Source organism: Ascaphus truei, chromosome 13 (genome assembly GCF_040206685.1).
Source record: "Ascaphus truei isolate aAscTru1 chromosome 13, aAscTru1.hap1, whole genome shotgun sequence".
Taxonomy (NCBI): Eukaryota; Metazoa; Chordata; class Amphibia; order Anura; family Ascaphidae; genus Ascaphus; species Ascaphus truei.
Genome location: NC_134495.1, coordinates 12483439 through 12505474, shown reverse-complemented (window position 1 = coordinate 12505474; position 22036 = coordinate 12483439). Strand labels below are relative to the sequence as shown.

General features: G+C 48.4%; 2 protein-coding genes across 3 annotated transcripts in view; one reads left to right on the top strand and one right to left on the bottom strand.

Annotated features, from left to right (window-relative positions):
• Positions 1–2172: 2172 nt before the first annotated feature.
• On the bottom strand, positions 2173–21249 carry CDC45 (cell division cycle 45). Of its 2 annotated transcripts, XM_075568551.1 has the most exons (19): positions 20831–21248; positions 15792–15851; positions 15495–15587; positions 13819–13956; positions 13574–13723; positions 12866–12924; positions 12251–12299; positions 11854–11915; positions 11298–11348; positions 10457–10576; positions 9977–10108; positions 9216–9314; positions 8902–9063; positions 8113–8251; positions 7118–7201; positions 6481–6599; positions 5165–5241; positions 4415–4480; positions 2173–2429 (listed from the first exon to the last, which is right to left on the bottom strand). In XM_075568551.1, exons 1-18 carry the CDS (start codon positions 20879–20881, stop codon positions 4416–4418), a joined length of 1710 nt encoding a protein of 569 aa, XP_075424666.1. In that variant the 5' UTR covers positions 20882–21248; the 3' UTR covers positions 2173–2429; position 4415. The 2 variants fall into 2 exon arrangements, with proteins under 2 accessions (XP_075424666.1, XP_075424667.1); XM_075568552.1 differs by lacking the exon at positions 15792–15851 and having other exon boundaries at positions 20831–21249.
• The window catches only part of UFD1 (ubiquitin recognition factor in ER associated degradation 1), a 10572-nt gene continuing 9646 nt past the window's right edge, over positions 21111–22036 (top strand). The window contains exon 1 of the mRNA XM_075568553.1: positions 21111–21267. Coding sequence (XP_075424668.1) covers positions 21265–21267 — 3 coding nt within the window. The 5' untranslated portion in view covers positions 21111–21264. The remainder of the gene's footprint in view (positions 21268–22036) is intronic.

Genomic DNA, 22036 nt, shown 5'->3' with positions numbered 1-22036 from the left:
CGCTGCAAATTCTTCCGGGGAGCAGTCGCTGAAGTTCTCGGGTCCGCTTCCCACATCTTGCTGCAGTAACAAACCCCCCCGGCCCCCCTCTGCCTGTAACTGTCGGAGTGCATTCCTTCCGGCCCAGCGGCAGGTGTCCGCCGCTCCTCTCTACTCCCCGCTGCGAGATGTCCAGTCCAATGAAAATAAACTGGAGCGGGTTACGCAGTGGGTGCCTGTGCTAGCACCGGACTGGGAGAGGGGTGCCTCGGGTAGGCGCGACATATTCTGGAGGTGTAACTCACCGAGTTACACATGCAGCAATGGGAATCACAACAACACCAGGATTGATTCCCCCTACGGCAGGCGTGGCCAACTCCAGTCCGAAAGGGCCACCGACAGGTCAGGTTTTAAGGATATCCCTGCTTCAGCACAGGTGACTCAGTCAGCCACCTGTGCTGAAGCAGGGATATCATTAAACCCTGGCCTGTTGGTGGCCCTTGCGGACTGGAGTTGGCCCTCCTGTATTATTGATTTATCAGCACTGTAACATGTAGCTTCCTGTGTAACCTCTCTGCTGCTTTCAATGCAGATACTGTGTATGTTCCAGTAGTATTCATACAGCTAGATCAGGAATGGTAAAACCATGCTGTATATTTCTGCTGCCCAGGTCTGGTAACCTTAATGCTGTGTAAGAACATGCCGACGTGTTTCTGTACATAGGGTCACCAGGTGTCCAGTGTTGAAACGGACTGTCCTGTGTTTGGACACTCAATCCAGTAAAACATTAGAGGCAATACTGGACATGTATGTGTATACCGGTATTACCTCTCTGGCCATGTATGTGTATACCGGTATTACCTCTCTGGGTGTGTATGTGTATACCGGTATTACCTCTCTGGGCGTTTATGTGTATACCGGTATTACCTCTCTGGACATCGTGACCTGACCAGCTTGGGAGGGCCAGAAGATTTCCCTGACCAGGGAGAGAGCAGGGCAGCTTCCTAAATTTTGATTGGCTGCATTACCCAGCAGCGGCCAATCAGGAGGAGCCGTCAGGAACATGGTAGTGGGGACAAGGAGAGGAGGAAACAGCATGGAGCGAGAGCATGTGTGTGTGTCTAATATTTTTGGAGAAGCCACCTGGCAACTCTATATGTTGCATCTGCTTGTCATAGTATAAACTGCCCCTTAAGGGGAGAAGAAAAAAACCATTGCCCATTGGGGCAAAGATGCAGTAACTGAAGCCAAACCAGATTAATCCCCCCTTGTTTTAACCGCGTTCAATTGGCAACAGGCCACAGGGTGTGTTCTGCCAAGTACAGGGGGCTGGTCATGCAGTTTAATTCGTTTGTTTTTGATCTGCAACCCACGCCTCACCCTGCCAAAGCCCTGTGTGTCACTGGAATCACAGACCCTTTGCTTAGGATAAGGCAGCTGGAAGGGAATGGAAAAGGAATGGTTTCATCCCTCTGCACATCGAACAGCTGTATACGTTTTCCCTGCGCTAAACGAAATTCCCTTAAACAGCCCCGCGCCCTTTATAAAACTACAAACTGTACAATATAAGGGGGTATACAACTCCACATTTAATTTTGATCTAACAAATTAGAGGCAGTTTTAGTGCATCGAGGATTCATTACGAATCATTGTGACTTGACCTTAGGCTGCACTTATACTGCCGGTGACAGCGACATTGCGCCAAAACAAAAAAACATTGAATACGTCGCATGCGCTTATAGTAGACAAAAAGTGACTCAGGTGATACCCAGTAGCTCTGCAATCTGCAGGGAGTTCCCTGGCAGTGTATATAGCGTACGCGCGACAGAGCATGACGTCACACACGCCTGTACAATAAGCGATCCGTGGCATGTTGGATTGTGCGACGCGGGCGTGTCCGTGACGTCGTCACGTGAGGTTCGCCCTCATTGGCTGAACCGTGCACGTGACCCAGCCGTCACGCGGCAAAATAAAAAACGTCCGCCCCATCACTCCTCGTGCGCTTTATGGCCATCCTTATTGGAGGTACAGCCTTTTGATTGCGGTGCGTGCGACATCGCACCGACGTGGCCCAAGTCCCCATGCAGGACGCCGTTAAGCCTCTACGCGTAAAACCCTCCGCTCCGGCAGCAAAGCCGTTACTATTTACACACTGCATGGTTCAAAAGTTATTTCAATACTAAAGAATAAAAACCCCTACGCTCAAATAGTTGTAACAAACGAAGGTTATTTTATTTACATGTTCAGGGATTGCGCCGTCAGCAGAACCTCGGAATAAAAAGCAGAGAATTACGCACATTTTATGGCATGCATTACTGCGTTTCTGGCTACATATTAATAATTTAATTGGTACATAAAAGACATTAAAACGTAGGGATAAAAGCACATATACAAGGGCAGCAGAACGGGAGGCCGTGAAGAGGAGATCTGCAGAAATCCGCTACAAATTACTGCAAGGACAAAAAGAGAAACATTTATCTATTACACAGTGCACTTTACTGTTCAAATTAAACTTCTTTTGGCACCCTAGTATTTTGTTGTACATCACATGATTACCCCGCTGACCCTTTATTATCTAATCAAGACCAATTCTGCTACATTTCTCTCTTAGGTTTCAAAGTTGTTAACGTTGCAGGGAGGAAGCATTTCTCAGCAAAACAAAACCTACAACAGCGTCGGGCAACGCCAGCCCTCCTCAATGGCCACCAACAGGTCAGGTTTTCAGGATATCCCTGCTTCAGCACAGGTGGCTCAATCAGTCCCAGCTTCAGCACAGATGGCCCAGTCTTCAACAGCCTCCTGTGCTGAAGCAGTGGATATCCTTAAAACATGACCTGTTGGTGGCCGTTGAGGACTGGAGTTGCTCATCCCTGTCCCAGAACATGCATTAAAATAGTAAGGATTGGTCTTGCATATCTGGAAAACAAAAAAAACAACAATACCTGCGCTCCTACCAATTTGGGCTAAAATATACTAGTGATCTCATGAGTAAAGGTCATTTAGTTAAACCCTGTGGCCAAAGCATTATAAGCCTGCAGCCAAGGCAAGGTCTGCTGCTCTGCATTTAAAGATAGCTCAGAAGCTTGTAGATAATATGAAAAGAACAGACAGCGCCCAACTCTCATAGTGTAAACATGTTACTGAAAAGTGACCAGATACATGTGGTAAGTATTGCACGTCCAAAATTCAAGATCTTTTAAAAGCAGGGCATGTTTTTGGTACACGTAACCATTATCACCAATCTGCTGACTCCTTTCCCATCAATAACCACAGTCGGTATCTTCCAACCCGATCGTCCACGAGGAGGGTCCTCTTGCCCGGATGTAGCAGTCTCCGCGAGGTCGTCACCGGTTGATGTAAACTCCAGCACTTAGCAACAGCCGTTAGGACGCCAGGTACCGGGAGTGTAAGTGTGGGTAACTAGCCCCATAGCCGGCAGTGCGGGAGTATCGGTGTTCCAATTTCCACCACAACAATCCCTGGCGTCCTAACGGCAGCCCCTCACAGGGAAGGAACCAGCAGATTGGTGATAATGGTTACGTGTACCAAAAACATGCCCTGCTTTAAAAGACCTTGAATTTTGGACGTGCAATTCTTACCACATGTATTTGGTCACTTTTCAATAACATGTTTACACTATGAGAGTTGGGCGCTCTCTGTTCTTTTCTTATTACCTACACTGAATGTGCAATTTTTTATTGTCCTGTGGACTAGTGAAATATGTGAAAAGGCCCAGAAGGGGTTAAACAAATAAAGCATATGCGTTTGTGATTTAGTGCCATTAAACGCTGGCCACAGCCAGTATCGAGAGTTCCCTTATTATAAAGGTGAACTGTGGGTGCACAAATTCCCTAGTGTGAAATATTAAAACTTGCACATATTTCGGTCAGCCTTAAACATTCACCTGTTCTTCAGTGGAGGGTGATGTGTAGACCGACAATGATGTGTATTACAGCTTTGTGTTCGTTGGAGAATTGGTAGGGGCTCTGTCCTGAAGGGAGGAGCCATACACCTCCAAGGAACTGCTATGTAAAGCAGAAGCCAGGTGAGCCTACCCGCACCCATCCCTTTGGAAGTATGCTGCTAGTTCACAGGACAATAAGAAATTACACATTCAGTGTAGGTACCTGCAAAGTGGTTGTGCCGTGACGTGGCTGCAGTCTTATAACGCTTTGGCCACAGGGTTTAACTAAATAGCCCTTACTCATGAGATCACTAGTATTAGTTTAGCCCAAATTGGTAGGAACACAGGAATTGTTCTTTTTGTTTTCCAGCTGTGTGGTTGGGCAAAAAATTAATATATCAGGGAGTTGTTGAAATGAATATTTTCACTTGCTAAGGAATTTGTGCGGATACCTTGGGGGGTTGTTTTATTTCGAATGTTTGTTAGAAGGTTTATTTTTGCAGCGACACTTTTTGCCTCTCCCTCACATACCTTATGACAGGAGAGAGATTAGCGCATCCAGGAACTTGCTGCGGTCCTCTGTCCTTAACTCAATGACTTCAAAACAGAAGAGGAAGAGGGGCTGAGTCAGAAAATGCCTTAAAAACAAGTGTCATCACAGCCAAGTACACCGCACAAGTAAACACGGTCACTCGACAGGAGCACTTGTGTGTGCGTAGGAGCAGTGAGGGAAGCAGGACGCAGAATTATAAGTCATTATAAAGAGATTACAGAAGTTCCTCAGTGATTTCTGCCTCACGCAGGAAGCAACGCTTTCAAACCTAAGCACTTGAATAAAAACAGCCTGCCTGGTAAAATTCCAACCACTCAAGTATATTAAGAGGGACACAGGGGTCAGTGTGAATAGAATTCATGCTGCTTAACCTCATTACTGTTCTGCTCCACCTGAGGTTATTTAGCCACTGTGAAGAACGCTTCTAGTAGCTACTGTGCAACCCTGTATCAGGCATATCTGTGAACTAAACCCATGTAATATCTATTTATCTCTGCAAGCTACTCAAATATTATATTTACTCCGATACCGCCTTTGGCAAAAATGGGATTCCTAATCTTGGCTGGGATGTCAAAAAAAGAATACGTAGAAAGTTTGTTTTTTGGCCTGTTGCTGCAATATTTCTGTACAGAACCTTAAAACAGGTTTCTTACCCCAAAAATAGCCTTTATTCTTAAAGATTATGCTGCCACAGGTCTCTCAGGCAGCAAATGGAGAACATCACTTACTAGACATGTCAAACTGATTGTGCAGTGTCCGGGAGCTGGTGCTCTCTGCGGCTTTTTCAAACGCACGACCGAAGAAACTGCAACACACAGCAATGCAAAGCGCAGAGTCAGCAGCATGGGAGCAACTTGTGAAACAGCCAAGCTGGAAAACCCGCTCTACATCCAAGTATACAGCCGCAGGGCTGTGCAGCCGCAGGGCTGTGCAGCCGGGATTGCTTTATATGCGGGAATACTGGATAATATAGATTATGTATTATATTGGTGACAATAGAATAAAAAATGCTGTTGTGTTCTAGGTGCATCATTGGAGAAGTAAGTGAAAGTTACATAGTAGATGAGGTTGGGAGGGAAAAAAAGCAAAAAAAAAATAAAATAAAGTTCAACCTATGCTACATTTAGACCAGGGGAGCGCAAACTTTTTTCCCCTGCGCCCCCCTGCCGGCAGTTCCCCTCTCTCCGCCCCCCCCCCCCCCCTTACCTTTGCTTCGGCGGCATGACGTTACGTTGCCATGGCAACGTGACGTCACATGAAATGCCGCCGAGTTGCCATGGCGACGCATGTAAGAAACCGCCGGAGCCAGAGTAAGTGAGGTTTAGAGAGGCCTTCGCCGCTCCCCCCGCACTTAATTTAAGTGCCTTCAGGAGGCGTGCCGGGCCTCTGTGAACCCCGCGCCCCCCGCAGACCAGTCTCACGCCCCCCCAGTTTGCGCACCACTGATTAGACGACATACTTTATCCTATATTTGTATTTACAGTATATTGATCCAGAGGGGGGGGGGGGGAGGGGGAGGAAGAAAACAAAAAACAGCCCCAGTGACATCTAATGATATTTCATAAGGGGAAAAATAAATTCCTTCCCGACTCCAAAATATTGGCAATCAGATTTCCCCCTGGATCGCCATCGTCCCACGTTTACTTATGTCAGAGTGAAGAGAGGGTGGTACTTGCATCTTATTTGCACCGTAAACAGGTTTGGGGTGGGGGACGTCGATCCATTAATAAAACACCATCTCTCTTGGGTCTGGAACTGAATTGCTAGTTAATTCTTACACTGCCAGAGAGGGTCAATGTATTGCAGGCCCCTGGCAGCAAAAGTGTTAAGTGTTAGCAGAGGGGCTTCCCGATTCATGCACGGACTTGGAAAGCAGAACAAGAACCGGCGGACACGCGACATTTTAACCACTTCAATGCCTGGCGAGCAGCAGCACCCCGAGCTCACGCCGTGAACCCACGGACATCGACGGTCAGAACTCGCAGAGGAATCTTCTGCACAACAACGGACAGCCAGAAAAAAAAACGAACGAACAGGTTCTCACTTCTTTTTGTCGGAGCTCTCCGTTTCCGGGGGGATCCCCACCATGGCGGCGGTCCCCTTCTCCACGTCCAGAGGAGCCGCCATCACCAGGGGTAGCAGCTTACAGCGCTTGTTTTTGGTCTTGAATACACAAATCATCAATTAGCCAGAAGAACCACCAGGTTACCAAAATTTCACATCGCGCCGTCCGGCAGAGAAAACATTACCAGCATTTAGCGTTAAGATATTTAGCTAAACTGTATCTTACGGGGGGAATTTTGTAATATTAAATGTTTATATTATGAAATAAAAGATTCCTTTTAAAACAAGACTCTCAGAAAAGTTAAGTGTATATTTGGAAATTGGCGTTATTCTGTACCACCCAGCACCCTCAGAGACCGCCGATTAGCATCACCCGTAGGGCAGAGGCCTGCTAACTGCAGGTGAACCATTGCGGACCTCCCACTGCAGAGCAAAAAAACAATACGTCTCTCCAGAAAGATGGTGAAAATAGAGGAAATAGAACGCACAATCTCTGAAGTCGTTCCCTTTCTCCTGTCAGCTTCAGGCTACAATAGGGGCTATATATGTTTAACTGCAAAAATCCTGCACCCACCATAAAAGCAGAGAATGGCACCAAGCCTTCATGTATTACTCACAGAGCAGACAAAGGATTTCAGCAAGTATTTACAGAGCAGGCAGAGGGAAACTGGCTTCGAAAACATCTTCACGTCCGGAGTACCCTGTGCAAGCAAAGAGAGGGATTATTTGGGAGCAGAAGAGCCTCCCCTGGTGGCTGTACTTCTAACTGCACACTCCATAAAGCGCTCTAAGGCTAAGGCCCCGCTCCCTCAGTCAGTGTCAGCGCGCCCGCACTGCAGACAGGCGGCGCGCTGACAGGCACAGACCGCGATATGCGGTCTGTAGGGAGCCGGAGCGGGGCGTGGTTTGAGCGGAGCTACCGGGCTGCAGGAGGGAGCTGCTGGAAGGTAAGCAGCTCCCGCTCCCTCCCCCTACAAATGTGAGACAGACACACACACACACACCACCCCCTACCTTGTGTAGGAAGCGGTCTGACAGCTCCCGCCGCTGATAGGCTCATCACCGCTCGGGATCACAATTTTCTTGCATCCCCTGGCGGCTGAGGCGTCACAGAGCGTAGTGAGCCGTGCAGCGACGGGGGACCAGATCAGAAGGATTCCCCTGCTGGTGGGGGAACGCTCACGCGGCCGCCCGCGCCGCCGGTCCCAGCCCTTACACAACGACTCAAAGATTCACACAGAACGACAGGTCTGTCGATGCCAGCTCACCACACATTCAGGACAAGTTAGCGGAGGGATGCTCAACTCCAGTCCTTCAAGCACCCCCAACAGGTCAGGTTTTCAGGATATCCCAGCTACAGCACAGGTGGCTCAAATCAGTCAAAAGACAGCCTCTGATTGAGACACCTGTGCTGAAGCAGTGATATCCTGAAAACCTGACCTGTTTGGGAAGGGGGCTAGAGGACTGAAGCCGAGCACCCCTGATTTAGCACGTGTTATCGGGTACCATCCTGCACTGGCACATCACAAGACAGAACATTGTATATCTAATGAAAAAAAAATGCAGCAAAAATAAAAATACACATTTCCATGCAGCAAACATGCAGTCTGACCTCCAGCAGATAACAGTACAGGAAGGGGCCCTGGGACAGGATGAGATTGGTGCATAGACAGCTGGCCACGGTCTGCTGAATAGCACAAAGCAGCTTCTTGGCCAGCTCCAGACCAAGGTGCAGTTTATCCAGGTTGCTCCTGTGAGGATAAAGCAAGAAAACCAGTAAGTCTGGGATATTCGGAGCAGCATTCGCTTCAATCTGGGATCGCCTCCACGTCAGATTTCTCAACCAAAAAAGGTCACCGGCATATAGACAAGCTAAGATTTGCAGATGTAGATACGGCGCCTTCACTATGCGGCACAAACAAACTGACGGGTCCCTTTACAATAGATTCCCAACAGTACCCAAAGGTGGAAACAGCCATCTGCGAGTAGGGTTACTGACTCTACACTTCTTTAACCTTGGCTGTGCAATATGGTAGGCAGACGCTTATAGGGGTCCGTGTTAAATGGATAAGAAGCAAAAGGTGACACTGTGTGCTCATTTGCATGTCATTTCCCAGAATCCCGCTCTGCAGTGGAAACACTATTCCAAGAGATAATGGGGAAGGGCAGGGTTGCAGATCTGTCTGAGACATGTGAATGCGCTCACAAGTGTGATTTTTATTTGCCCATCACTCCCTTACATTCAAAGATCCTGATCCTCCAAACAGCACCAAGCCCTTCCCAACTTGTTTTTATCACGGCCTATAAAAGTTGGGATGCCAGCAATAATAAAAATCAACGTAAACACCCCATTGTGGCGACAAGCAGAGACTGAAAGAGAAGACAGGTGTATAAGCGGCACCTGGACAGGCTGTCCAAAGCCTTGATGAAGTTATCCGTTCCACTCTCATCCTTCTCAATGTTTTCCAAGAGGGATACGGCAGCCAATACGACGTCGCTGGCGAGGAACTTGTTCTTGAACCCAAACTGCACACTGAACGTCTGCACTCGGACGTCCTTCAACCTGTCGGAAACAAGGGCACGCAGGAATTGGGATAAAGCCGCTGTGTTCTCAATCCCTCGTCCAAACCAAAAACCACAAAAGCTGCGGATTGAGCGAGAATTCGGAGTTAAAAAAAAAACAACAAAAAAAAACACCCCCAAACATTTAGTTACCCAAATTTGTTGGCCGACTCGTCTATCATTTCCCGTAGATTTTCCTTTAAGGATATGTCCATGGAGTTAAATTTCTGCTTCACCTGCTTCAAAGGCAGCCTGAGAAACATACAGCGCGCAATTATAAAAAAAAACAACTAATAACTCATCTAAGAAATAATATCTGATCACTGAGAACAGGCGTATAAAAAACGACAGGATTTTTCACAACAATGTGCTGGGATATAACAGACAGGCACAAGGGAAAATGCGGGCACACTGTAGAACAGGACATACGGGAATACGAGAGGTAACTCAATGTATTACTTCGCGGAAAACATTTTTATAAATAAATACGACCAAAAATAACTTATCAGCCTGTGCTCCAATCCACAAGGGCAAAGTCCCAAAAGATCAGCAATGAAGATGAAAGTAAGATGTGCACACTGATTTGCTAATAATCATTAATATATTGTGCCAAGAACGCCAACGTTACGGCTGTGTAGAACAGCCTTTATCATGGTTTGATAAAGGCTGTTCTACACAGCGGAAACGCTGGAGTTCTTGGCACAATAAATGAATGATTATTATATTAGTAAGTCTGTGTGCCCATCTTACAATCATCTTGATATAACAGACCGGAGACAAGGAAACTGGTTTGGCAATAACCCCATAAAATACGGTATTGTGTGGATTTAATGGATTATGTCGGTATTTTTTTAGGGGAGGACCGTCCCCTCCCCTATTACCAGCAGCGATACAAGCGCTACAGGTAAACTTACCCCATGTCTGCAAGAAACTCCTGAAGCCTTTTTTGTCCTTGCACAGACCACAGCTTGAGGCTGGCGGATGTGTAGCAGGAGTTGCAGATGCTTTCAAACAGAGACCAGTGATGATACAATGAAAGGCGCAGACTGATATCATAGGGTTAAGGTACCTTATTAGATATCTTCATATATATTTGATTCCCATAGATCGCCTTGCCTACAGCACGTGGAGGTTTCAAGCTGGTTTTGCAACATTACACTATTGCACCAAAGAGCTCAAGCGCCCCATGTTTTAACCCTCTTCCTGCTAGAGGGACCTTCAAAAGTGGTTAAGGGGAAGGTTATATGCAAGCAGGGCCGTGCCAACGGATTTTATTGTCCCTACTGCTCCTTACGATTAAAATGAGGTCAGACAGAGCAAGGCTGGGTCTCTGCTAACGTCCCGTCTTACTTTGCAAGACGCGCAAAGGATCCCAGACAGCGGCAGAAGGATACTCGTATTCGAAGGCTATCCTCATGCAGTCGATGGAGAGGGAGTTCTCCTCGTCCTCGTTGCGGTGATTGTGCCGGGAGACGTGTCGCTGGAGGGTCCCCACGTCCGTCACGTATTTCATCCTTCGGAACAAAAACAACGGATCACTGGATCAACTTTTAGCGTGTGTATAAAGATGTGCAGGCAGCCTTCACAGTGTCGGTTCTGTTACCCACCATCACCTTTGCACGTATGACTTATGGTTGTATTATATTCAGGGGCACAACTGGTGACGATAAGGTCGCGCTTATAGTGCCGGCGACGCCGTCTGACAACAAATACATTGCTGCTGCTGCGTGCGCTTATAGTGCACGCGACGGCGACAAGCGACGGAGCGAAAATCTGAAGCCGGCAAAATTTGATTTTAAGGGCCCCTCCCGTCACGCGATGGCCCTTGAAAAATCAAATTGCTGGAATCCCGCGACCCCGCCGAAACATAACTTTCGCCGGTGGCCGTCGCCAACTACGGCACTATAGGTACGGCCTAACACATCACAAGCACACACACTGCGTTATTGTATAGACTTGTATATAAATGTCCACAATAGCTACTAGAGGGTTTTTCAAATGAGCCTATTACTAAGAAATTGCTTAATACAGGAAACAGGTGCAGATGTTTTTGATCTTGGAGGCGGTTCTGGAACGCCCTTAACCGGACCTAATATTTTATAGAGGGGCTGCAACCACAAGCCTGTAAGCCAAAAGTTACAAAATGTTTTAAAACTACAGGCGAACAGAAAATAGCAAGTTTTAGTCTGCCATGAGATGCAGAGCACACAGAAATACATTATTTCACGCGCTTACTGAGTGATTCTGTCTTGAACCCATTGGTCAGTCAGCCCAACAATCGCCCACCTACAAGAGAAATAAAAAATAAAAACAAATCGGCAAATCCCTTTTTTCTGGCACCAGAAAGAAATACCTCAATTACAGGTAGTCCTCGCTATCCAACGTTTCACTTTACAACGAATGGCATATCCAACGCATTACAATGCAACCCTATGGGCCGTTTTTTTATGCCGGAATGCGTTATCCAACGCTCACCGCCACTGATTAACATGGGACTCACTTTACAACGCTACTTCCAGAACGGGTTCCGGTGGATAACCAAAGACTGCCTATATGGTCACTTGCTACAGACATATAAAATATATCAATCAAATTTAAAGCATGCCTCATAAGACTGCAGAAGTATTCTACAATACAGACTGTGCTCACTGGTTTCTAAAACTGACAGATTCACCCGGGGCGGGGGAGACGGAGAAGGGAATCTTTGTGGTGGAGGCCAGAATACCCGGTTTGCCAGCTACGTAAAATGAGTGCACGTAACCCAGAAGAACGCAGGATCTAATTCACCTACCACAACATGTCATTTATATCTTTAGACATAATCCAGGCCAAGTCAAACATCACCATCGCTGACTACAGGAAATAAAGGGGAAAAAAATAAGAAGTTTAGAGATTGGAGGAGGCGCAGTTCCACGTTTCATTCAATGAAACCAGCAGTTCGAGCCTCACAAGAAAACACCACAAAACACCAGGATGCATATTTAACTTTGATAGTTGGGAGGGTTGTGAAGTTACCCCGAGAATTACTTTCCAAGCACCAGAAATCGTGGTGGTTTATGCTTCCTGGCGTTGTAATGGAGCTAGAAACAGCGCATGAGAACAGACTAGCATGTGCCACTGAAATACCCCCACACAATGATAACGCTTTGGAGGCGGATGTGCCATACAGCATCCCATGTAATACTCACAGAGGTGCCGTGGTATTCATACTGTTCATAATCGAAAAGAATCTCTTGCCTGGAAGGAAAGGGGAAAGTTACTGTGTGCGCGCATTGCAGAGAAGTTGCAGAACAACGTACCCCAAAAGGTAACAGTTTAACATATCACAAAGTGCTATTATTCTGCAACATTCTCTAAACAAAAAAACCATACACGGACAAAAAATAATAATGTTGCCCCAAGTCAGAGAAGCAATTACAGGCATACCCCGGTTTAAGGACACTCACTAAGTACGGTCGCGAATAGGCAAACGGCAGCTCGCGCATGCGCCTGTCAGCACGTCCTGAACAGCAATACCGGCTCCCTACCTGTACCGAAGCTGTGCGCAAGCGGGGAGACTATAGAGCCTGTTACAAATGCGTTATTTACATCAGTTATGCACGTATATGACGATTGCTGTACAGTACATGCATCGATAAGTGGGAAAAAGGTAGTGCTTCACTTTAAGTACATTTTCGCTTTACATACATGCTCCGGTCCCATTGCGTACGTTAATGCGGGGTATGCCTGTACTACTAAACCATAGTGGTGTGCCCAACGATACTGTGATAAGGGAAAGGAGTATACCGAGTGTTGTACAGTACCTGCGCCCTTCCCACTCTCTTCTCTGGCGTCTTCTGTCTATTCTCCTCTCCACAGCTGCCTGAACAGAGAACGGAGATGGAACAAATCTTACTCAGCGGCAACACCGGCTTAACATTGCACTGGGCTCGGACAGGTTCAGGGAAAGGTATGCATATGTAGCCGCCTAAGGTAATGCCCGAGACTTTGCAGGAGTTGGGCTGCTGTTCATGGAACCGTCGGAGCCGCCTGCGCGGGGTGTTCTACGGAGGACGGTTGGCGTTTGCAGGTGGTAGTGTTAGCAGAAGGTTGAGTTAGACACAGGACTCCGAGATGCATACATTGACATGAATGTAAGGACATGTAAACACATTGTTTAACGTGCCAAGTTCAGTCAAGTTTTCCTCCTGGCTCTCCTTGGGAATTATGGGGGAGGTGCTCTGTCTGTTATCTGGTGAATAATTAGATAGATTTGTGGAAACATGAAAAGGGGGGGACTATACACTACTAATGCAGTATAAACCAAGATAGGGAGAAGGGCCATTCTTATGGTCAAGAAAACAGCATCTGAAGTAGCAAACCATAGTTTGGCTACTAGAAGCAGCTCTTGTTTTGACAAACAGCAGTGTCTCTGCTAGTCGATCGTACACAATGAGATCTCTTGTGGAGAATAAGGCAGAGAAATGATACTGTAATTAGATGAAGTCACGTTCGTATATGGATTGCGTTACCTCATCAAAGCGCCTTCGCTTTCCAGATGGCTCAGACCCATCACTATCATTCCCAGAATCCTCTCCATCCTCATCTTCGTCATCGTCACGGAAGATGTCGTCGTAGGGAGGGATCCCCAGGTCGTCATCCTGCTTGATCAGCAACTTGATCTTTAAAAACAACAGAAATGCAGTCGTCACTGCCACCGGCTCCGTCTGACTGCAGATGGTTTCGCTTTTTCACCGCACGCCCACGTTGCCTTTACCTGGCTGTCGTTATACACATTCACCACATCTATAGGCCTGTGAGTGTCGCACACATAGAAGATGGTCTCTTCCTGCGGCTGCAAAGTCTCCAGCAAGTCCACGTTGGCACCGCAGTTTATGAGAACAAAGTAGCGGAACTGCAGCAAAAAGGGGGAAGTAAATGGAGATAAAAAAACAATCCTTTGAAGCTCTCAAAAGAGAACCAGTAACCTAGATTGTGCAGATGGACGTGGCTTCAGCAAGCAGAGAGATGCGTCAAATAAAGAATCATGTATATAATTAAACTCAAGCTTTATATCGGTTATAGATTTAAAAGAAAATTGCAGCAGTTTCAGGGTGCCCATTTCATATACAACAGAAAAACAAAGAAGTCCAAAGCTACATCCAATATGACAAAAATATATAGTGCAATACCTATATACTGTATCTCTTGAAAAAAGGGTAATTTAGTTAAACCCTTTGGCCAAAGTATTTTAAGCCTGCAAGCCACTTAAAGGTATGACCAAATATTGCAGGTCCTAACACTAACTGATAAAAATTCTTATTTACCTCTATAGTTAGAGGAAGAATGATCGCATTGGATCTGTCACAACCAGCTGCATGGAAGAGAACTGCCTATTTGGAAAGTGTGGAGGGGCGAGCTTAAACCCTACTGCACTCTAACTGACACTTATATACAGATCCAATGCGATCATTCTTCCTCTAACTAGGAGGTAAATAAGAATTTTAATCAGTTAGTGTTAGGACCTGCAATATTTGGTCATGCCTTTAAGTGGCTTGTAGGCTTAAAATTCTTTGGCCAAAGGGTTTAACTAAATAACCCTTTCTTCAAGAGATACAGTATATAGGTATTGCAGTGTATATTTTTGTCATATTGGATGTAGCTTTGGACTTTGTTTTTTGTTGTATACATTTAGCCACGCTGACTCGCACTCCAATTGACACTTCTATACATATATAAATTATGTGATAATTTTGGGGGGGGGGGGGGGGGGGTTTAGAGCTTGCCCATTTCATATGGAAAACAGGCCCGGTACAGCCTGCAATGACAGCGCTTCTCCGGTGTCGGAGTAACCTGCAATATACTGCACAGAAATGCATTTCAGACACTGGAAGTACTAGAGAGATTTTTTTTAAATCGTGTTACGGAAAATGTAACAGGTCAAATAAATTACAGACATACTTTAGCCATTTAAAGCAGAACAGGCTGCATTGCGTATACATTTTTACATTTGTTATTACATGATTGAAGCAGGGGGTCTCTAGAGCTGAATTGTTTTAATTTCATCTCCGGGGACCCCAAGCTTCCAGAGATGCTTACCTCTGTAATAGTGCTGATATCTGTGCAGTCAGAGAAACTGTGGGCCCAAGATAATGGCGGCTTAAATCACGCTTGCCAATAGGAAGCCATGACGTCATCCGGTGGGGCTTCCTATTGGCCCGCATGCCCGGGACATTTAAACTTCACAGGGATACCGGCGCCACTACAGGGTAAGTGGAAGCAGGGGGTCACCTGAGCTGAAATGAACACTGCTTCAAATCTACATTTGCTGCCGTTACATGCCGTGTAGTAACTTGGCTGCTATCCAGGTAAGACGTGTAAACACCGCAGTCATTGTTATTTTGGGGGGTTCCATTACCTGTGTGAAAAGAAGCGTTAATGCTGCCGTTTTACCTGCTCTTTATGTTCCAGGAATAACGTTTCCAGATCCTGCCAGCCAGAGACCGGAACAAGCGTGTACTGCACATGATCGCACTGAAACAGGGCCTGGCAGGGGGAAAAACACACATTGTTTGCCAAAATTAATATTCATGCACCGGGGTTTCATAACATACAGAGAAAATTGGACTTGTATTTAAACACACCGGCCTCTGAAGTGGTATCACTTTCTCAAACACATGTAGGTGGCAAGAACTAGACGGGCCGGGTTGTAGTGAGTGCATCCATCAGTATGAGGGAAGTGGTACTTACCTGAAGTATTTTACAAGCGCACAGCGCATCTACGTCGGGGGCGACAAGGAGGAGAACGCGCTGCAAAAAGGCAGGAGTGACATTTAATACGGAGCTAGAAGGATTTCTGCAGAGTTTAAATACAAAAAGGTAAGGATTGTTACACAGCATAAAATAGGGGTTGGGAAGAGAGAAAGGGGTTCCTGACAGAGGGGGGGTGGAGAAAGGGGTTCCTGACAGAGGGGAGGGGGGAAGAACAGGGGTTCCTCTCAGAGAGGGGGGAGAAGAAAGGGGTTCCTAACTGAGTGGGGGGGAGGGAGAGTGAGGGAACAGGGCTCCTGACAGGGGGGAAGAGAAAATAAGGATCCTGGCACAGGGGAGGGGGGGGAGAGAGAGAGAACATGGCTCCTGACACAGGGGGGGGGGGGAGAGAACAGGGCTCCTGACACAGGGGGGGGGGGAGAGAACAGGGCTCCTGACACAGGGGGGGGGGGGGGAGAGAGAGAGAACAGGGCTCCTGACACACGGGGGGGAGAGAGAGAGAGAACAGGGCTCCTGACACAGGGGGGGGGGGAGAGAGAACAGCGCTCCTGACACAGGACCCCTAATCAAATTAAGTGTTGCCACCTAGGCAGGGAACACCCTGTGTAGAAAACCATTTGTTTGAATGTGCCTCAGATGTGCTAATTAAGCAGACAGAACAATATTGTCAGGTGACTTTTTAGGCCTATATAAACCCAGTCAGAACAGCTAGTCTGCTTGCAGCCCATATCCAAGTGGCCCATTATAAGTGGCATGACTATTGAACAACTGAAGTTTAAAAGGAAGTGGCCCATTATAAGTGGCATGACTATTGAACAACTGAAGTTTAAAAGGAAGTGGCCCATTATAAGTGGCATGACTATTGAACAACTGAAGTTTAAAAGGAAGTGGCCCATTATAAGTGGCATGACTATTGAACAACTGAAGTTTAAAAGGAAGTTCAAAAGAAGTGAGGAAGAAGTGGACACCCCATCTGGCCCTGATTCCTGCATTTGAACTACGCTGGAAAGGAGGATATTATCAATACCAGACAGCATCATTACTGCTGTGATGCTGCCTTTACCATTTATATTTGCTGTGACTTCACTTCTCAAATTATGCACTTCTTTTTACCAGCCTCAGTATGTCTCAAACTCTATTCATATATCTCCATCTCTCCTTTCTTCACCGCTTCTCAGTTCACATGAACTCCTTTCTTACCTGCGTCCTCTGACACCACACAACTATATCCCCTGCACTAAAAAACACCCCTACAAATCCTCCTCACACATCCTCTTTCTATCCATGCTTCGCCTCCTTGTTTCTGGTGATATCTCTCCCAATCCTGGTCCCTGTCTTATTTCAACTTGCTCTTGTCCTCGCCGCAACTTCTACGCCTTCTGGTGTCAACCCCTCCAACCTCATACCCATCCCCTGCCACCCTCCCTCCTCTCTCCCTTTCTCCTGTGCCCTTTGGAACGCACGCTCTCTTTCTAACAAGTTCCTCTCTGTGCATGACTTCTTTCTCTCTCACTCCCTGCTTCTCTTTGCTATAACTGAGACCTGGCTCACTCAGTCTGACTCTGCTCTGGAAGCTGCCCTCTCCTATGGTGGCCTTTCCTTCTCCCACACTCCGCGCCCTGATGGCAGGGGTGTAGGCGTGGGGCTCCTGCTCTCCTCTCTCTGCCGTTACCGAACCCTTCCTATTCCCCCCTCTCTTGCTTTTCCCTCCTTTGAGGCTCACACTGTCCAGATCTTCTCTCCTCTCCCTGTTCATGTGGCGGTCATCTATCGCCCACCTACCTCTACTCATCCCCCTTCTGCCTTTCTCTCTCACTTTGAATCCTGGCTCTCTTTCTTTCTCTCCTCAGACTCCCCTGTTCGTCTCCTTGGGGACTTCAACTGCCACATTGATGACCCCTCTCTCTCTTGGGCTTCCCGCTTTCTTTCTCTTACCTCTTCTTTTGGCCTTCAACAGTGGACTGCAGCCAGCACCCACAAGGATGGCCACTACTTAGACCTGGTTTTCACTAAAAACTTCTCTCTCTCTGATTTCTCCATTTCCCCTTTTCCTCTCTCTGACCATCATCTCATCTCATTCTCTTTATCTCGCTTCTCCCCTTCTCCACCTCCATCTACCGCCCGGTTCTGCAGAAACCTGCGCTCTATTCACTTACCTGACTTTGAGTCCACTTTACACTCCTCCCTCTCCTCTCTCAGCTCTGCTACAGACCCTGACAACCTGGTCAGAAAGTACAACTCTGTCTTGTCCTCGTCTCTTGATCTACATGCCCCGCTTTCTCTCTGCCGCCCTCGCCCTTCTAACCCTAGACCCTGGCTAAATTCCCACACGCGCATGCTGCGTTCCTCCACTCGTTCCTCTGAACGCCTCTGGAGGAAGTCTCACACTCTCGCAGACTTCCTTCACTACAAATTTATGCTATCCTGTTTCAACTCTGCCCTCTCGCAAGCTAAACAAGCCTACTTTTCTGCACTAATCAACATGCACAAGTCTAACCCACGCCGACTGTTCTCTGTCTTTGATACTCTACTCAAACCACCCTCAGCTGCCTCTCCTTCCTCCATCTCCGCTCAGGACTTTGCTGACTATTTTAAGGAAAAGGTGGAATCCATACGGCAGAACATCCCTCTGTTTCTTCCCCCCATCCTACACCTCTTCCTAACTCTCCTCCTGCCTTCCTTGAGTCTTTTTCCACTGTCTCAGAGGAGGATGTGTCGCTGTTGATCTCCTCTTCTCCCTCTACCACTTGCCCTCTTGACCCCATTCCCTCCCATCTCCTAAAACCTCTAGCTCCTACTATAATCCCTACGCTTACACACATTTTTAACTCCTCCCTCTGCTCTGGAACCTTTCCATCCTTCTTCAAACATGCAACAGTCATACCATTACTCAAAAACAGCAAGCTTGACCCTACCTGTCTTTCTAACTATCGACCTGTCTCCCTCCTGCCTTTTGCCTCTAAACTACTTGAACGTCTTGTATTCTCTCGCTTGCTCCATTTTCTCAACACCTATTCTCTCCTAGACCCTCTACAATCTGGCTTCCGCACTGCTCACTCCACCGAAACAGCCCTCACTAAAATAACTGACGACCTCCATGCTGCCAAAGACAGAGGTCATTACACTCTGCTCATATTACTCGACCTCTCTGCAGCATTTGACACCGTGGACCACCCTCTTCTCCTCCACATTCTCCATACTCTAGGTATTCGGAACAAAGCTCTATCCTGGATCTCATCCTACCTCTCCCATCGTACTTTTAGTGTCTCTTCTGCTAACACCTCCTCCTCTTCTATTGATCTCTCTGTGGGGGTACCCCAGGGCTCTGTCCTGGGACCTCTTCTCTTCTCTGTACACACTCTCTCTAGGTGACCTAATAACATCTTTTGGGTTTAATTATCACCTCTATGCCGACGACACACAAATATACTTTTCAACACCTGACCTTACACCTGCTGTACAAACCAAAGTTTCTGAATGTCTCTCTGCTATATCATCCTGGATGGCCCTCCGACGCCTTAAACTCAACATGGCTAAAACAGAGCTCCTCATACTTCCTCCCAAACCTGGCCCTACTACCTCCTTCCACATTACTGTTGGAACTACAATCATTCACCCAGTAGCCCAAGCACGCTGCCTAGGGGTCACATTCGACTCCTCTCTCACATTCGCCCCTCACATTCAAAACATTTCTAAAACTTGTCGCTTTTTCTTTTACTTTTAAAGCTTTACATTCTTCTGCCCCTCCTTACATCTCATCCCTAATTTCTCGGTATGCACCATCCAGACTCTTGCGTTCTTCTCAAGGATGTCTTCTTTCTACCCCCTTTGTATCTAAAGCCCTCTCCCGCATTAAACCCTTTTCACTGACTGCCCCACACCTCTGGAATGCCCTTCCCCTCAGTACCCGACTAGCACCCTCTCTATCCACCTTAAGACACACTTGCTTAAAGAAGCATATGAATAGCACTGTGGATATTCTAAACACGATACATAAAGCTTGGCCCCCTGCAGACGCACTTACCAGAACTCCCTCCTACTGTCTCTGTACGTTCTCCCTACCTACCAATTAGACTGTAAGCTCCTCGGGGCAGGGACTCCTCTTCCAAAATGTTACTTTTATGTCTAAAGCACTTATTCCATGATCTGTTATTTATATTATCTGTTATTTATTTGATTAGCACATGTATTACTACTGTGAAGCGCTATGTACACTAATGGCGCTATATAAATAGACATACAATACAATACAGGGGGGGGGGGAGAACAGGGCTCCTGACACAGGGGGGGGAGAGAACAGGGCTCCTGACACGGGGGGGGGGGGGGAGAGAACAGTGCTCCTGACACAAAGGGGGGTAGAGAGAACAGGGCTCCTGACACAGGGGGGGGGAGAGAACAGGGCTCCTGACACAGGGGGGGGGGGGGGAGAACAGGGCTCCTGACACAGGGGGGGGGGGGAGAACAGGGCTCCTGACACAGGGGGGGGGGGAGAACAGGGCTCCTGACACAGGGGGGGGGGGGAGAACAGGGCTCCTGACACAGGGGGGGGGGGAGAACAGGGCTCCTGACACAGGGGGGGGGAGAGAACAGGGCTCCTGACACAAGGGGGGGAGAGAACAGGGCTCCTGACACAGGGGGGGGGAGAGAACAGGGCTCCTGACACAGGGGGGGGAGAACAGGGCTCCTGACACGGGGGGGGGGGGAGAACAGGGCTCCTGACACAGGGGGGGGGGGAGAGAACAGGGCTCCTGACACAGGGGGGGGGAGAACAGGGCTCCTGACACAGGGGGGGGGGGGAGAACAGGGCTCCTGACACAGGGGGGGGGGGGGGGGAGAACAGGGCTCCTGACACAGGGGGGGCGGGGGGGGGGAGAACAGGGCTCCTGACACAGGGGGGGGGGAGAGAACAGGGCTCCTGACACAGGGGGGGGAGGAGAGAACATTGCTACTGACAGAGTAAGGAGGCCCTGACTGGGGGGAGGGGGTTCCTGAGTATGACCCGGGCCCAGCTCCCTCACCTCGGTCACGATCACCTCGTAGAACTCCCTGCGGAAATCGCTGATGAACATACCGGCGGCTCTCCTCAAAACTGGCGCCAAACCGTGCGCAGCGGCGGACCAATTACAGATCACGACCCCGGCACGTGACGCGTGCCTCTCGCCCCCCCCGTGACAGCCCACACGAGACCCGCGATAGGCTGAAAGCCCGCTGCGGATAACCAATAATATGCCTGATCCCGCCTACAAGCTAGCCTGGCATTGGCTCGCGGTACTTCCGCTGCAGCCGCAGTGCCGGCCGGGAGTTGTAGTTTATGATATCACTCCTTCCCGAACTTGAAGCCGGGAGAGTGAGAGAGGGGGAAAAACCGGAAACCGGCAACCACAACATCCGGGAGGCAGACAGGGCCTGGGTGGTGACTCATACTGTGTGACAACTGAGAAGAAGCGACACCATGGTGAGGGGCAACATGGCCTGGGGGGGGCTCACATCATCACCCCCTCTCTGTGTTATCCCCCCCCCCTCTGTGTTATCCCCCCCCCCTCTGTGTTATCCCCCCCCCTCTGTGTTATCCCCCCCCTCTGTGTTATCCCCCCCCTCTGTGTTATCCCCCCCCTCTGTGTTATCCCCCCCTCTGTGTTATCCCCCCCCTCTGTGTTATCCCCCCCCTCTGTGTTATCCCCCCCCTCTGTGTTATCCCCCCCCTCTGTGTTATCCCCCCTCTGTGTTATCCCCCCCCCCTCTGTGTTATCCCCCCCCTCTGTGTTATCTCCCCCCTCTGTGTTATCTCCCCCCTCTGTGTTATCCCCCCCTCTGTGTTATCCCCCCCCTCTGTGTTATCCCCCCCTCTGTGTTATCCCCCCCTCTGTGTTATCCCCCCCTCTGTGTTATCCCCCCCTCTGTGTTATCCCCCCCTCTGTGTTATCCCCCCCTCTGTGTTATCCCCCCCTCTGTGTTATCCCCCCCTCTGTGTTATCCCCCCTCTGTGTTATCCCCCCCTCTGTGTTATCCCCCTCTGTGTTATCCCCCTCTGTGTTATCCCCCCCTCTGTGTTATCCCCCCCTCTGTGTTATCCCCCCCTCTGTGTTATCCCCCCCTCTGTGTTATCCCCCCCTCTGTGTTATCCCCCCCTCTGTGTTATCCCCCCCTCTGTGTTATCCCCCCCTCTGTGTTATCCCCACCCCCCCTCCTCTGTGTTATCCCCACCCCCCCCTCCTCTGTGTTAT